General features: G+C 56.8%; 4 protein-coding genes across 6 annotated transcripts in view; 3 read left to right on the top strand and 1 right to left on the bottom strand.

Moving 5' to 3' along the window:
- H310_12899 (hypothetical protein) overlaps positions 1 to 817 on the top strand; it is a 1,698-nt gene extending 881 nt beyond the window's left edge. The window contains exon 2 of the mRNA XM_008880161.1: positions 386 to 817. Within this exon, the coding sequence (XP_008878383.1) occupies positions 386 to 684 (299 nt within the window). The 3' untranslated portion in view covers positions 685 to 817. The remainder of the gene's footprint in view (positions 1 to 385) is intronic.
- A 932-nt stretch (positions 818 to 1,749) lies between these two features.
- H310_12900 (hypothetical protein) lies at positions 1,750 to 4,379 on the top strand. Its single transcript, XM_008880162.1, has 3 exons — positions 1,750 to 3,147; positions 3,326 to 3,415; positions 3,507 to 4,379. Exons 1-3 carry the CDS (start codon positions 2,166 to 2,168, stop codon positions 4,103 to 4,105), a joined length of 1,671 nt encoding a protein of 556 aa, XP_008878384.1. The 5' UTR covers positions 1,750 to 2,165; the 3' UTR covers positions 4,106 to 4,379.
- A 561-nt stretch (positions 4,380 to 4,940) lies between these two features.
- Positions 4,941 to 5,735, bottom strand: H310_12901 (YjeE family ATPase). The gene is made up of 3 exons (XM_008880163.1): positions 5,433 to 5,735; positions 5,258 to 5,352; positions 4,941 to 5,209 (listed from the first exon to the last, which is right to left on the bottom strand). Exons 1-3 carry the CDS (start codon positions 5,720 to 5,722, stop codon positions 5,046 to 5,048), a joined length of 549 nt encoding a protein of 182 aa, XP_008878385.1. The 5' UTR covers positions 5,723 to 5,735; the 3' UTR covers positions 4,941 to 5,045.
- Positions 5,736 to 9,029: 3,294 nt separating this feature from the next.
- On the top strand, positions 9,030 to 11,170 carry H310_12902 (hypothetical protein). Of its 3 annotated transcripts, none has more exons than XM_008880165.1 (9): positions 9,030 to 9,164; positions 9,210 to 9,234; positions 9,291 to 9,298; positions 9,341 to 9,599; positions 9,647 to 9,757; positions 9,808 to 10,242; positions 10,287 to 10,571; positions 10,618 to 11,019; positions 11,063 to 11,170. In XM_008880165.1, exons 1-8 carry the CDS (start codon positions 9,043 to 9,045, stop codon positions 10,924 to 10,926), a joined length of 1,554 nt encoding a protein of 517 aa, XP_008878387.1. In that variant the 5' UTR covers positions 9,030 to 9,042; the 3' UTR covers positions 10,927 to 11,019; positions 11,063 to 11,170. The 3 variants fall into 3 exon arrangements, with proteins under 3 accessions (XP_008878387.1, XP_008878386.1, XP_008878388.1); XM_008880164.1 differs by having other exon boundaries at positions 10,624 to 11,019; XM_008880166.1 differs by having other exon boundaries at positions 9,291 to 9,599.
- The last annotated feature ends 3,358 nt before the right edge of the window (positions 11,171 to 14,528 follow it).

Consider the following 14,528-nt stretch of genomic DNA (forward strand, 5'->3'; position numbering starts at 1 on the left):
TGTAGCGTTAGATAGGATTAACGCTGCTAATTCATTCTCCACTTTACCCAGTCTGGCGCACCTTCCTCTGCGCCCGCTTACAGGACCTGCGCGAAGTTGATGGTGACATGCATTGCACAGTGTGCAAGGCTCGTCTGCCGTCGGAAGTCCTGTCTTCGGCGGCCTCGGCTTCCACCGCACTTAAGACGACAACCAAACGGCGATGGGTTGAACTCAAGTCCAAACGTGGGCGAACGTACTATCACAACAACGACACGGGAGAAGATCGGTGGGACATGCCGCCAGACTTTGCCTTCGTGTCCACTGTCAATGCTGCGGACGACGCGGCTACGATGGGTAAGCTACGTGACGGACGTGCATCTTCCTCCTGACATGACGTGAGCAGTCAACTTCAAGAACGACGATCCCGTGCGCAATGCGATCCTTCTTCAGCAAAACAAGCAGGAAGCTCGCAAACAAGGTGTTGCCGAAGACGTGATTGAGACACTCGCGGCCAAAGTTGCTGCTGAACAAGCCGGGAACTCGCTGCAAGGCCAACTCGCAGCGTTGGAAAAAGCACAGAAAGCTGCGAAAGAGACGAAAACGGTAAACGGACCGCCGCCAGCACCTGCTCCGGCACTAAATGGTACGCCCAAACAGCATGAAACCACTGCCAGCCAAGCTAGTTCGTGCACTCTGATGTAATGGCACTTCCACGGCCGCATCCTTCTTGAATCGATGTGTGCATGGCATTGACAGCGATGCAATGTAGCTGAGAACATGAACACTGCATTTGAGGTACCTGTCGACGAAAGGCTTCGGGCAGACAAATCCAAAACGCTCAGTCGAGTATGTTGCGTTTCGGCAGGTCGACATTGCGCTGAGCAGCCTTTTCTCGACGACGCGCCTGAGCGCTTGAGAGCTATATGACGCTAAATTCTTGAATGTAGTCGCATGAAGGTGCACAATAAGTCTTTGGCATTAGCCTAGGTGCCTTGTGCCTCGACCTTAGCTGCCCATGGCAATCACCCTGTTCGACGAAAGATGGTTGTGTGCTATGGTCAGGCGCGAGGCGGTGGCCGACCGGAACACTTGCGACACACACGCCAACGCTGAGCGCGACCATGAGCCGCGACGAAGCCGCGGGCGAAATGGCGAGTTCGTCCTTGATTTCTGCGTACGCATCGGCACCAAATTTCGTTTGTAAGTGAAGCAGAAAGAGACAGGTCTTCTCGCGACCTACGACGCTCGTCTAGTAGCTCGAGTGGTGGGGCGCCACCTGCACCAGGTCCAACACGTGCCGTCAGGATTCGTGCTTCAAGCCCTGTCTGCCAACGAACAGAGTTTATCCAGGACAAAACAAGACACCTCTTGGAAGCGGGATGATCGTTGTTGGTGGAACGATGGCGCCGTTTGGAAGTGCATATCAACGACTGACAAAGGCGGGTACAGACGCGACTCCAGAAGCATTCGAGGGGGCGACGGTAACTCCAGTAGCGGCCACTTCGTCTACATCACGCCGAGTCTACAAGGGGCGACAGATCTTACGTCACCACGGCCGACCCCAGCTTGTGACTGTTTTCGACACTGCCACGAGCGCAGGAACGTTGTTGAAGACGGCCGTCAATGCGGGTTGCGCCATGGTGTTTGGAATTCCAGCAGGTGCATCGACAAGGCACGGTAGTGCCGAACACTACGACCGAGCGACAACGGCGATTTATTCGAATCGAGTCGCGATTATCCGGATGGTTGGCGATAAAAATTCAGTTTGCCATGGTGGCGCCGTTGACTCTGCCACCAGGGTCGACGCTGGAGACCATCCGTCGCTTCATCGACGATGTTGGGGGTCGAAGCAAGCTGCGTGGGCTGTCTAACGAGGATGTGTGGACTCAGTATGTTGCACGAAAGCTGCCACACGATGGACCAACCGCCAGCAACGGCATGGATCGAATCGCGATGACGCTCCAACATGGCGTTGCCGACTGGTACGTGTGCCACGACTGGAACGCTCCCTTCCTCGACATCGTCGATTCCCTGGAGCGTTGGACTGCATCCTCAAGCAAACCTCCATCGTTTTGGCTGCCAACGTTCCATCAACCCATCCATCTCCATTCGCCATTCACTGCGTCCAGGCTAGACGACGCAATCCAACTTGACTTATTCAACATCATCGCTGCCGTGCGAACATGCTTGTGCTTTGGCCTTGCGACAATGTGGCACAGCTTCTCGCTTGCCCATGGACCTCCTTCTCGTTGGAGATTGCTGCAACCCACACCGACACCATCCACCTCGAGATTACAAGCGTCGTCGAGCCAAACGAGGCTTTGCAGGAGCCCGTAGCGACTCTATTGAACGGTTATATGGCATCCTCCGTTGCTATTGCTGCCTGGAACCCTACTCATGACACCGCCACCGTCCGTTCCTTCGTACTGCATCACCTCCACAATGCCATCGATCGCGAAATCAGTTGCATGGCAACATCATGGGACCAAGCCACGGCGGCGTACTCGTTTGGGCTAGTCCTCCACGAAACCAACGAATTGCACGCCGCCAAGACACACTACGACCACGCCGTTATGGTGTTTCCATACACAAGTCGCGAGTACTTCTGCACGTCCAGGCAGTTAGCTCTCGTCAACGACAAGATAGCACAACCATCATCGTCCGACGAGTCGACGCTGACATGTCTGCAAGGAATTCTAGAAGCCCAGCGCGAGCGCTTCGGCGACAATGACTCTGACACCGTCGACACCATGGTGGCGCTGGGCTACACGTACGCCACCCATGGCCAGCCCACGCTGGCATGGCACGTTTTCGAAAAAGCACTGCATGCTCGCGCCGAGACGGTCGGGGTCGACCACACATCGACTTTACACGTGATGGAACTGCTCGCGGGCCAGCTGCTTGCCCTACACCAATACGCCCCTGCCGCGGCCATGTATGCCAGGTGTCTCGAACACTATGACAAGTCGCCGACCCCCACCAACACTGGAGCTAGAGTCACGTGCGCTAGCAATCTGGCTGCGGTGCGCATGTGTCTGGGCCAGTACTCGCAGGCGAGAACGCTGTGGACCGAATGCTTGGAACAAGACATCATCGCCCATGGCCTCGACAGCGACGACACGCTCGTGAGTATGGCCAACGTTGCCGAAGCCCATCGATGCCTCGGTACGTGATGCTGCATGATAGGATCTCCCGTTGTGGCGGTGGCTGGCTAAATGGCCACCCCGTCGTCGACGTCGTGTGCACGGTTGCGACGTGTTTCCAAGTGCTGGGTGTGCGTCATGTTGGTTTGGAAAATCGATTTCATGGTGGAGAATGACCGCTGGTCATGGAAATGTCGCAGGTGAATACATGCATGCCGAATGGCTCGTGCTGTCGATGTGGGATCGCGCCAAGCAAATCCTTGGCGACTCGAGCGAACTGGCCCTACTTGGTGCGAAGCGATCGTTCCTAATTTGTTGATCCTTGGCCGATGGATGGTGCCACGGACTCCGCCGTCCCCACGTTATTCACGCGCTGCGTAGGACTGTCTGTGCTGGGGATGGTGTATGGCAACCAAGGGTCGAAAGAAGCGTCCCAGTGCCTCGAGCACGTTTTTCTCGAGCGAAAGCGTCGGTTCGTTCGCGATGGAACTGGCTGGAACGCAGCGTGCAAGTCGCTGTATCAGTGGTATCACTACTGCCGCAACCACCTCCGAATTGAGTCGCTGAGCAACATCGAAGCGTTTGAATTGCACTTGGCCGACTTGGATTGTGTCTCCGAAACATGGCGCAACGAGCGGTGCCATGCATGCACCCAAGAAATACACGGCGACCTCGCCACGTGCCCACAGTGCGTGGCGGCCACATACCAGTACTGCCGCGACTGCGCCGCCAAAAAGGCCAAGCGCCGATGCAACCACCGAGCCAACTTCATGGTTCGGACACCCCCCATGCGGGAATTGCACGAGAAGCGCCTTCAACTCCTCGCCATGACGGACCAGCACGAAGCGTACGACAACTGGTTCGATCGTTACGAAGCATATTGCACCGACAACCACGTCCCCGACAGAGACAGACGCATGCAGCCCCGAGACGAGCACCAGGTCGCGGCGATGTGCTTTGCGTGCGTCCCATGGATATGACATCCTCACCGAGATTCGAGTTTGTGGACAAGGACGGGCGGTAGTGAGCGGAAGCACGACGATGCCAAGGAGACATTGAACAAGACAGCGTCGTGGCAACGGCCATGAGGTGCTTGGAACACGAAGAGGGTGGCAATGACGCCACGGCGAGATGGGACTACATAGACACAACTGCACCCCATGTATTCATGGCTTGGGCGGAAAGCTTCGCTTCATCACGTCTTCATGGCAGAAGCAATATCGTTCGTGACGACGAACCGACCTCCAGCGTGATGTCCTCATTCTTCCAATCGTTCGTTCGAGTCGACATACCCAGTGGCATCAATGCGCACAGCATACTCGTGGCGGTTCCCGACACCTGCGCCGACTGCACAAAGTAGAGGTCGTTCCGTGGCGCGATGGATCGCATCCCACAATCATGCCAATGCAAAATTCGTGCAACAGCCAGGTTGAAAAAAAAATAGCGGAAGCGATCGACACATTGTTTTAAAAACCAACCAACAGGACGAAGGATGTTTTAAAATTTGAGTCGAATCGCACTCGATTTCCACGCGGTCGGATTTTTATAATATTATTCACGTCACAACCAACGCGACCGCAGGAATGGCGTCCCACGGCCGGGAATCGATTCAAGGCGTCCTCGTGACGTGGTTCGACCTTGGCGTGCGGCGTCTATAGTCGTATCTCATGGTTGTGTGCGTGTGTAGTGACCCCCCTACGAAGCAGTACCTTCGTCACCTCAACCTCACGCCAGGCGTTGTACGTCGCAGCTGCGCGCCACCGTGTACGTCCATCTCACGTGAATGCTGTAGAAAAAATTCATCATCCAAGACCTGGACGACAACCACCTCTTCATCGACCCGAACCCGGCCGTCGTCGCGTACATTAACGAGATGATCGACAAGTGGAACGACAAGAATACGTATCAAGCACCGACGAATTAAGAGTCTGCGTGAAACCATGCTTGTACACGTTCCCATTTCCCTCCATGCGCTGCCACATGCACCTCGCGTTCACCTTCCACGTCCGTGTACGTAATATGCACGTCCAGCCTCGGCGTCGGCAACTCTTGTAGTCGATCGGGCCATTCCACAATGCTCGTTCCTGGACGCTGTGTTGTGAGAATCCCGCCAAGGGAATTCAAGTTCGTACCGTTAGTGAATGCATCTTCGAGGCCTAGGGCTTCGGCGTCCGTGGAGGTCACGCGGTCGAGGCGATATAGATCCATGTGATGGAGGGTGCTTCGCCTGCGCACACAACGAAACGTCAAGCATGATGATAGTCATTCGGTCATGACAGCGTCGTGAAAACAAGATGTGCACCATACTTTGAGGTAGACGGAGGATTGTACGTGTTGATGAGAAGGTATGTTGGAGACGTCACGTCCATGGAGGCGTCGCTGCACCACGTTCGCGCAAATCCGCGGGCAAAGCACGTTTTGCCACACCCGAGGTCACCATGAAGGAGCAGAACGTTGCCCGATTGGGTGGACGGGATCTGGGAGGCCAATGCCGCGCCAAATCTCTCCATTTCGTCTTCCCCATGAATCAATCGAGACGTCGAGAAGAGGTGGCGGCGGATGGCAACATGGTGGTGGCGCACGACTCGTTGCATCATGGGCGGCGCCAAGATGAAATAGTGTGACCATATATTAGTGTGCTTCTCAATTTTATTCGTATATTTTTGCCGCTTTGTGTCTGTAAATATTCCAATTCATTCATTGGTCCACACGAATTTTCGGCAGAAAACTCTGGAATTCAAAACCACACGAAACGCAGCCACCGCGTCTAGCCCAAGTAGTTGGCTACACGTCGGCGATAAAATACTCCACACCCCATGGTCACGCTCGAGTGCATGCGCAAGCTAGCTTTAACAAGTAAAGCCCATGGCATATCGAGATGACCACGGATGGGTGGTCGATGCAGCTATCACAATGTACAATTGAATGGCGTGTGTTGCCGGGTGTAACCAGATAGAACCACCTGGCAGCTACCTTCGATTTACAAGAGATACTGGTGAGTTTCGTGGAGATGTGCAACCACGGCACTCTCCTCTGCAAACCGCTATCGACGGCCAGATGTCGTAGCGGTCAACGCGCCAAGAAATACGACGTTGTGTGCGACGACATTGTCTCCGCCGACAGGCTGCATAGCAAGTACGTCGGTTACCTTTCATGGTTTTGTGTGTCAAGGCCAGGCTTGTGTCGAGGCGGCGGCTCCCGTGCATGTTTTCCAACGAGCTCGTTCCTTCTGGAGCATCATACTCCAAGACGACGATGGACTTGGCTGTAAACGCATCGTTCGCCCGATGGAAGTGCAGTTTGCGATCGGGGCACCTTTGACTTCGATGGCTGGCTCCCTCGACGAGTTTGACGGGTTTTGCCTTGGATTCGTGAAGCAGCGTCATCGTTCTTGATGGCCATGGAATTTGACACGTTGGTGTTTTCCCACTGCACGAAGGACGTTTGCAGTGATTCGGACAATGCGTTCCACCAACGGGGTCGTTTGGATGGCATCACTTGCACAATGGTGAGATGTGCTAGTCCGGAACAAGGCACGCTATACCACCTGCTTCCTGTGCATTGTGGTTTCGTTGCCGTGGCATGCCCTGCACCGTTGAATGTCAGGCATCGACGGCGTTGAATGCGCTCCGCAGTCGCTTGCTTCGAACGGAGGCGACTTGTGCTCTCGAGTGTCGTGAAAGCAAGACGAGCGTGGTTGAAATGCACTGGGTGACCCTGTCCACTCCACATTTCCTACTAGTGAGAGTGAGTTCTACGGCGCGAACTTGTGCGCGTTTGGAAGCGTGCTCCTTGTTGCCGGCCTCGTCGTATGTCGCGAATGGTATGTGCTAGAGTACTTGCCTAATCCTACTCGGGTACATATTGATGGATGCGTACCAATACATACCATGTCAATGCCATCACCGCGGCCAACGTGCCGCACGCGTTGAGAAAGGTTCGCCTCTGTCCTCTCTGTCTCAACGCGCCAACACAGCCGTGTCGGCCGTCATGCTGGTTGTGCACATCCGGTTTAGGCATAGCAGCCAAGCGCCATGACGCTAATTCCGGGGAGTGTGCGGGCGAGCATCACATGGTCGGTGGCCGCAAATATGGTTACGTCGTCAATGTATAGTTTGTGGACGGCATGACTAGGTTTGGCATTCGCAAGTACAAGACGCTGGCACGAAATTCTTTTCATGTCCTGGAGGCAGACCGAGCCCGGCAAAGTCTGGCGCGGTGCACGTGCGCGACGATGGCTGTTTCGCATTGACAACCATTGTTCCGGCACTCGTCCTAGCGTGGTGGTGGACCCACTGGCAAGTCTCATGTGCATGGCGATTTCACCAGGTAGGATCGATCAAGCGAAACATGGCTCCGTCTCCTGATTCGAGCCACGATCGTTTCTCGACCACGCGCCGTATTCGCTGCTGGCAGAGGTAGATGCACGTGCGTGCGCTTGTTCGTGCTTTTATTGTGCGTCCTGCATGCGATCCGACATGGTGCATCGTCGCGTGGAATCCTGCATTGGCGCACGGAATGTTCTCCTTTGCATGTGCATGTTTTGCTCAATGTTGCGGCGACGGTACCTATTCGAAAGCACATGACGTGGCGGGCCATCCACTCGATACTTTGAATTGTTGTTTGGGTTGACGAGTTGCGCCGCGGGAACGGTGCTGTCAAGGTATCGTTCGTCCACGGTCGACGTGCTCAAAAGGACGACGCAGCACACGTTGTGGTTGGATATCCCCGCACCAAGCACAGGACCCTGCGAGAAGAACATGGGAAGTTGCTTCGAGGAGACTCGTCCGCATTCGGCATAGCAAGGAACTACGGTCATGCACAAGCACACGATGCGTCGAGGCCACCACGACGGCAGCGACGTCGGTGGCTGAACGAAATGCCAACAAATATCCTTCATGCAAGAAATGTGGCCGGGGCGACCGATGCCGACATATCACGGGACAGCACATCGTCTGTGAAATGACTGCGCGATCACGTTCGCCTCTCGAGAGTTCGCGCCTTCGTCTTTCGGATGACATGAGACTGGGCGGTGGGTGGCATGTGTTGCGTGGTATGTTATCCCACTGCTACGAAGTGGCCCACCCCGACAAGACTCCCCCGTGTGAATGCCAGCGTGGATGGCGTCGTGCAAGCGCGCAGGGCTTGATGCGTTTGGAAACAAACGTACCCTTCACAACGCGCCAAATGCCATCCATCCACTTTCCATGGAACTGAAAAATCGGCATGTTCCGCCGCAGTGTTGTTGCCGCCCTGCGTCCAGACAAAAATGATATGGCGTGTATAAATTTGGGGTTCTCCATTTCGAACCGAGTGGCTGGTCGACCCAGCGCGCTCTCCATGGCGATTTGTGGTATAAAACGACATGGAATGTTTCCGGGGGACGTTGAAAGCATGTTGAATGGATCTGAGGCCTGACCACCCCGTCGAGAAGCCGTCGACGTGGTCGCCGCCATGGATGAACAGGTCGCTCGTGGGGTGCTCCACCAAACACTGCTGGAGCCACAGGAATCGTGACCGCCTCCGACGCTGCGCCAGGAATCTGGCCATGGCCCGGTGCCTCTTTTCTGCGAGCTCGACTGCCCTGTGCAGTTTCCATTGTCATCACGTCGTTGGGTGTGCCGACGTAAGTTGCCATCGGGGAGCACTGTACACGTATCTGTGGCGGTGTACGTCGTTCGCTGGCTCTGGATCGAGAGTCCAGCGCACGATTTCGGTGCTCGACGACGGCGATGAAGTGCGTGCTGCAGCGGATTCGCTGGCCAACGTGCCATTATTATTATTACGTTACCCTCCCTCGACGGCGCGATCGATATGCGTGTTTCAAAGGAGTTTTAAATGCCACCATGGCCGCGGTGGCGGGGCGATCGATTTAAAATGGATTTAAAATACTCGCCGCCACCTCGACAACCCCCCTATGGGCACAACAACGTCATTTACGATGAAGGCGACGTCGAACGATAACGCGGCGGCCGCGTCGATTCGATTCTTCCGCACCAAGTGCTCGCACGCGGACCTGTTTCGCGAGTCGTACATTCGGTACGTGCGTCCCGAGCCACTCCCACTCACATGGACACTGTGGAGGTGCTACCAAAACCACGGTCTTAAGGTGCGTTGGACAATTCGCACACTTCCATGCCGAGAGCACCCATGCGGCGGTTGTAGGTCATTCGGTTCGTACAGCCACGATGGGTAGCTCGATCATGCGGCGCTAGGTGTTTTCCGCATTGCTGCCCACACATGGAGTATCGTGGATGTGGGGCGTCGTTGAGTCTCCATGTGGACCATTCTGGACGAGCCGACGCCAATCGTCTCCAAGCGTTTGGGCGATTCCAAGTCGCGTCCGAGCCGTTCTTTGCTCCCAACGACATTATCCCGCTGGCCACGTTTACGAGCGACCTGCGCAGCCAGCGAAATGCGTTGGGGACGTGGCTGCGTGGGGAGCGGCACGCACCCGAACGTGGCGGTGGCGAGGTATGGCTTCCTGTCGCGGGGCGTCGACCTCAGGGCGGCCGTTCCAGGTGCCGACGGCGGCTGTGTTTCACTTCAACGAAAAGCGCACGGATGGATGGCATTACACGTGGCAAGGGGGCTCGAGCACGAAGAAGCGAGAAGAATTGCATCAGTTTCGGGTACCGTAGCTCATCTCGGAACCAAAGGGCCCACGCGTGTTTGGTCGTAGGTATACGTTGTGTCGAGAGATTCCGATAGCAACGACTGCGCTGTGGTATGGAGCGCTGGCACGCCCCCCTTCAAACTGTCGTCGTATCGGCGCGCGAGACAGAACGATGAGCCGGTGATAGCGCCGCAATCCAAAACCCGCATGACCCGAGCGTCGAGTCATGCCCAGCCTCATGCGCCACTCGTGGTGGACGCCACCCCGAGTCGAATCCAACAGCATGCGCACTACTTGCGCACGCTGCACGACTTTTGCACGTCCATTTCGATTGACGACATAGCGCGCCCCGACTGGCTGGCATTTGAACAGCGGCTGCTGTGCCAATCTCGCCGTTGGATTCAATCCGCCGCAGCAGCAAATATTCCGTTTGCGACGTCCTTGCTCCATCCAGATCACCTGAGAGTGTCGCGCAGCATCGAGTGGGGGACACAGCATGAGGTGTCGCATCGGTGACTCGATCCATGATCTCATTGTACGAGTAGTTGGCGCTCGACTTGATGTGGCAATGGTTCACCCCCGCCTTATTCCACCGCCTCCACGCGTTTGCAGCGGACCACGCCGTCGAAGCCAACGACGAGGTGCCGCAAGTGTACTACGAATGGATCGGCACGCTGTACGCGATCGTGGAGGACATGCTGGCCGCCCATTCGGAAACAGTAGAGCGCTTGGCACATCGCTTGGACCAACGCAACCGTGCGGCGTTCGACGGGGACGACGACAAAATTGGGTTGCATGCCGTGCTCTGCACGTTACAAGAATGCGCCAAGGTGCTGCAGACGAGCTCTCCAACTTGAATTGTTGACAGCGTTGTAGCTCAAGGCCGCGGCACGATCCGACGATGCGCCGGCAAACTGCCGCTACCAAGGCCTGTGGGTGTTGGCAAACGTCCAACTGCGCCGCATGGACCTTCGACCGTCGCTCGCCACTTTCTTTCGCGTGTTTACCATGTTGTTTGCCGTCCACTCGCGCCTGGACGGCGATGTCTTTTTTGTAATAACCACTAGTATACTGCTCGACACGGTCCTGGCCCTCATGTTTGCGTGTCAAGGTCAACTCACACGTCCCGATGTTGCTCGCGACGAGGACCGCATTCCGCTTGAACGGCCAGCCCCACCGGTTTGACGCGTTCCCGAACGGCGAAGCTTGCGGACTCGACAGGCGCCACATCCACGGCGACTACATTGGCTGGACCGAGCTCGGCACGATTCAGCTGTGGTACGTGGCGCTCCACGTCGTTGCCAGCCCCATGCGACAGTAGGGTGTACACGTGGTCGGTCGGTGGCCCGCCGTGGTGCAGTCTGTTGCGGGTGTGCATTTCGCTCGATGTGCAAGACACCGCCGTGTGCCGCGCTACGTGGAACTTGGAGCACTCGAGTGCGATCGTCGACTGGACGCACCTGACGGTCGACGAACGAATCCAAGCATGGAACGATATGCCCCATTCCGTTGGGATCCAACTCGAAACGACGTACGCCCGCGCGGCGGACTCACAGCTCTAACTTGAACACGACGTTGTCGTTGCCGTGGGGGCGTCGACATGGGGTGTTGTTGTTGCGCAGCAGCCTCGCATTATTGCACAGACGACGTTGGTTTGGCCTGGTGCAGTCGACCGCATCCCCCACATGTTTGTGCTCGTCGTCGTCGGTGCTGTCGACATTTGAATAACCTCAAACAAACCAGCGCGATGGCGGCGCGGTCGGTCGCGCCATGGACATGCCCTACAGAGAGCCCGCCGTTTGGAAACGAACGTGGGCTGGGTTCGCGATTCAACCAAGCGTCAGGGGGAGAACGGGGGCGACTGCGATGCTTGGATTGCAACAAGAAAATGCAAACGGTCCTTCGTGTTGACGAGTGATCTGTCCTTGTCCAACGTCGGAGAAATACGCTGACGGGTTGAGGGGGCCGCCTCGCTCCGAGGGCACCACGAACGATCCAGCAGCCTCCATCAACGGAAACATGCACGCCCCCCCATGGACCATGTCGTCGAGCCCCACGATGGGTCGCATCCTGCACTTGCGTCGTCGTTGGGGTAATTGATCGATCCGCGACATCGTTTCAAACGTTCCCATGTCGTCGATCTGCGCTGGGAATGACGACGCAAGCGAATATTTCTCCATCAAAGGCCGACGGTGGACGAGCGGCTCTGGTGGCGATATACGCAGCATCGCGGTCGTCGTTGTACAAACGTGTGTCTCATGCTCGCCCGTTTGAGATACGAAGGTGGAGAACATTGTCGGCACGTGTGGACCTCGAGCGTTGGTTCATGGGTCTCGAATCGTTTTGACTTCCCCCTGCCAAGCACGTTTAGCACATGAGGAATTGCAACAACGTGCATGGGACACTGTTTCGGGGGGGGCTCCGACTGCCGCGATTCCCCAGGACAAAAGCTCGGCATGTTTCACGGCGAAGCACTGTCCACGAAAACGGCGGCTCGTATGGGCAAGGTCTGGTGCGGCAGGGTCTTTTCCGACACATCCCATGGCCGTGGACATCGGCCAACAAAAAACGACCCGACGACTGGTGCGGAGGCCGTGGCTTGTTTTGGCAGCGCTGCCTGCTGCCGTGGTCCCTGCCAACAAAACACTCGCGATCTTTCGGCACTCCTTGTTTTCGTGTAGAAAGGCAACGTGCCCTAGCCACGTCATGGTACGTGCAAGCGGTCGCCGCGGCGGGAGTCGATGCGTGTGATGCTGAAAAACGTTCAGTTGCAACGACACTCGACACATCCCCCCCCCAATTCCTCTCCCCCCCCGCGCCGCATGCCGCGTCGTGGGGCTCGCCGACAGGATATCTGGGTCAACCCACATGGCAAAGAACTTGATGGGAGAGCGTCTGTTTTGTGTCGCGAGTGTGGTGGACGGGACATGGTTTGCCCTTTGGTGACTGCATCGAGCCATCTCTCTCCACCAGGTGTCCCGCGGCTCGACAACGGACGGGTGACTTGGGAAGACGCCGACGAGGCAATGATCCCTACTGCGACCACCACGGCGCGGTCGTCGTGCCATTTGGACTGAAGCACACCAGTCGCGTCGACTTTACCGCGAAATCTTTCCATGTCGGAAGACACATATGATGATATCCATCTGGTCGACTGTTGGCGACGACGACACACACTTGCCACTGGTGCCCGAGCGAACACGCTGTGGCGAGTGGAAGAGGGCGGCATCCGCACCACTCGTGCACCGCGAGCGACGGCACGGCACCGAGTGGTTGCGGCGTATCGACCGCCATGGCCACGATATATCCTTCCAACGAAGCGCGCCGGATCCAACCGAATCTCGACCGACGGGTTGTCGACGAGGAACTGATGCCGACCCCAACGCGTCGAGACGAGAACAGCTACCTGTCAAAGCCAGGTCCGTCGCATCGTTCTCGAGCGTGTGGCTGGTCTAGTGTGCTGCGGATTGTCGCGCCATTCGATGGCGTTCACGACGTCGGCTGCATCACGATCCACTCGTCGTCGGTCGAGCCCTACGTTTTCGCGCCACTGTCCGATCATGTCACGAACGAAGAACCTTCCAGGCGATAGCTACACGTCCCGTCGTCCGTGCAAGCAAAGCCTAGCGTGTCATGGTCGATGGACAGTGTGTCTGGTTGTTATCACACAAGTTCGTCGCCGTCGAGGAACACGACGTGAGGGTGGTGGCTCTAGCCAAGCCAGACGATTCAAGCAAGGCATGAAGCAACCGCGGACGTTTTGCTCAGCGACGTCACTGCGCCATCGTCCCGTGCTAGCGTCGAAAGTGATTTGGTGGTGTTGGCCACTGCTCAAGAGACCGAGAGCCATGCGACGCGATTGCATCGATGGCGTGTTCGACATGGAGCCAAAAAACACCCTCGACGACGATTCCCACCAGGAAAGTTGGTCGGTGAAGAGTCGACACACGCGATCCTTGCTTCGGACGAGTCCCCGTCGCCACGATCGAGTTGACTTTGGAGGTGCCATTTCCACTCGCAAGTCGCGGAATCCAGTCCGCGCATGACAGCATGCCCAGCCTGCACGTTGAACACCTTTACGACATTGCTTTCCACGTCGGTCCTGTCTGGAATCATGACGCGCGGCGACCGTGCCTTGGAAGACTTGCATGGACAGCATTCTCCGTGTGTGCGGTCGTGTGGGCCAGCGTGAAATTCCCAGTTCCTGGTGACCTGCGTGCGAAAATTCGAGCAACGTTCGAACAACCACATCGTGGGAGCGTCTCTACCATGCCCGAGTACATGTCGCAAGTGCAGTTTGCACCAGGAGGAGGGCGGCGGCGGTGGAGTTTTAAATGGATTTTAAATACGACGCCCCGCTCGGACAGCGGCATCGTGGCGGTACGGGGCGTGGGGGCGGCCGAATGTGCATACGATCGTGACGACGACGGCGCCGCCTCCCCCCGATCCTCCAAACGGACGAATGTCTGGTCGTGGGGTCGATGCCAAGTGCTCGGATCGAGTGTGGCTCGACAACGTGACGGCACCGACGTGAGAAGACTGCCAAACTCGTTCATCGTTGGACGGCAGCATCCCCGCTGTGAGGTGCATCGGACACAACAGGACGGCTCGAAACATCGGTCCCAATGAAACAAACAACGTCGAGACATGGTCCTTGGTCCCTCGTGCGGGCGATCCAGCCACCACCAGCCAAAACCTGGATCGTCTCCGCATCTCGCACCTTGGGTGCATATACCTCGTCGCGTGGGAAACCAACAATGGCCACGTCATGATGTGGACACTGGATG

The sequence above is a fragment of the Aphanomyces invadans genome, assembly GCF_000520115.1.
Source record: "Aphanomyces invadans strain NJM9701 unplaced genomic scaffold supercont1.45, whole genome shotgun sequence".
NCBI classification, from domain to species: Eukaryota; Oomycota; class Saprolegniomycetes; order Saprolegniales; family Verrucalvaceae; genus Aphanomyces; species Aphanomyces invadans.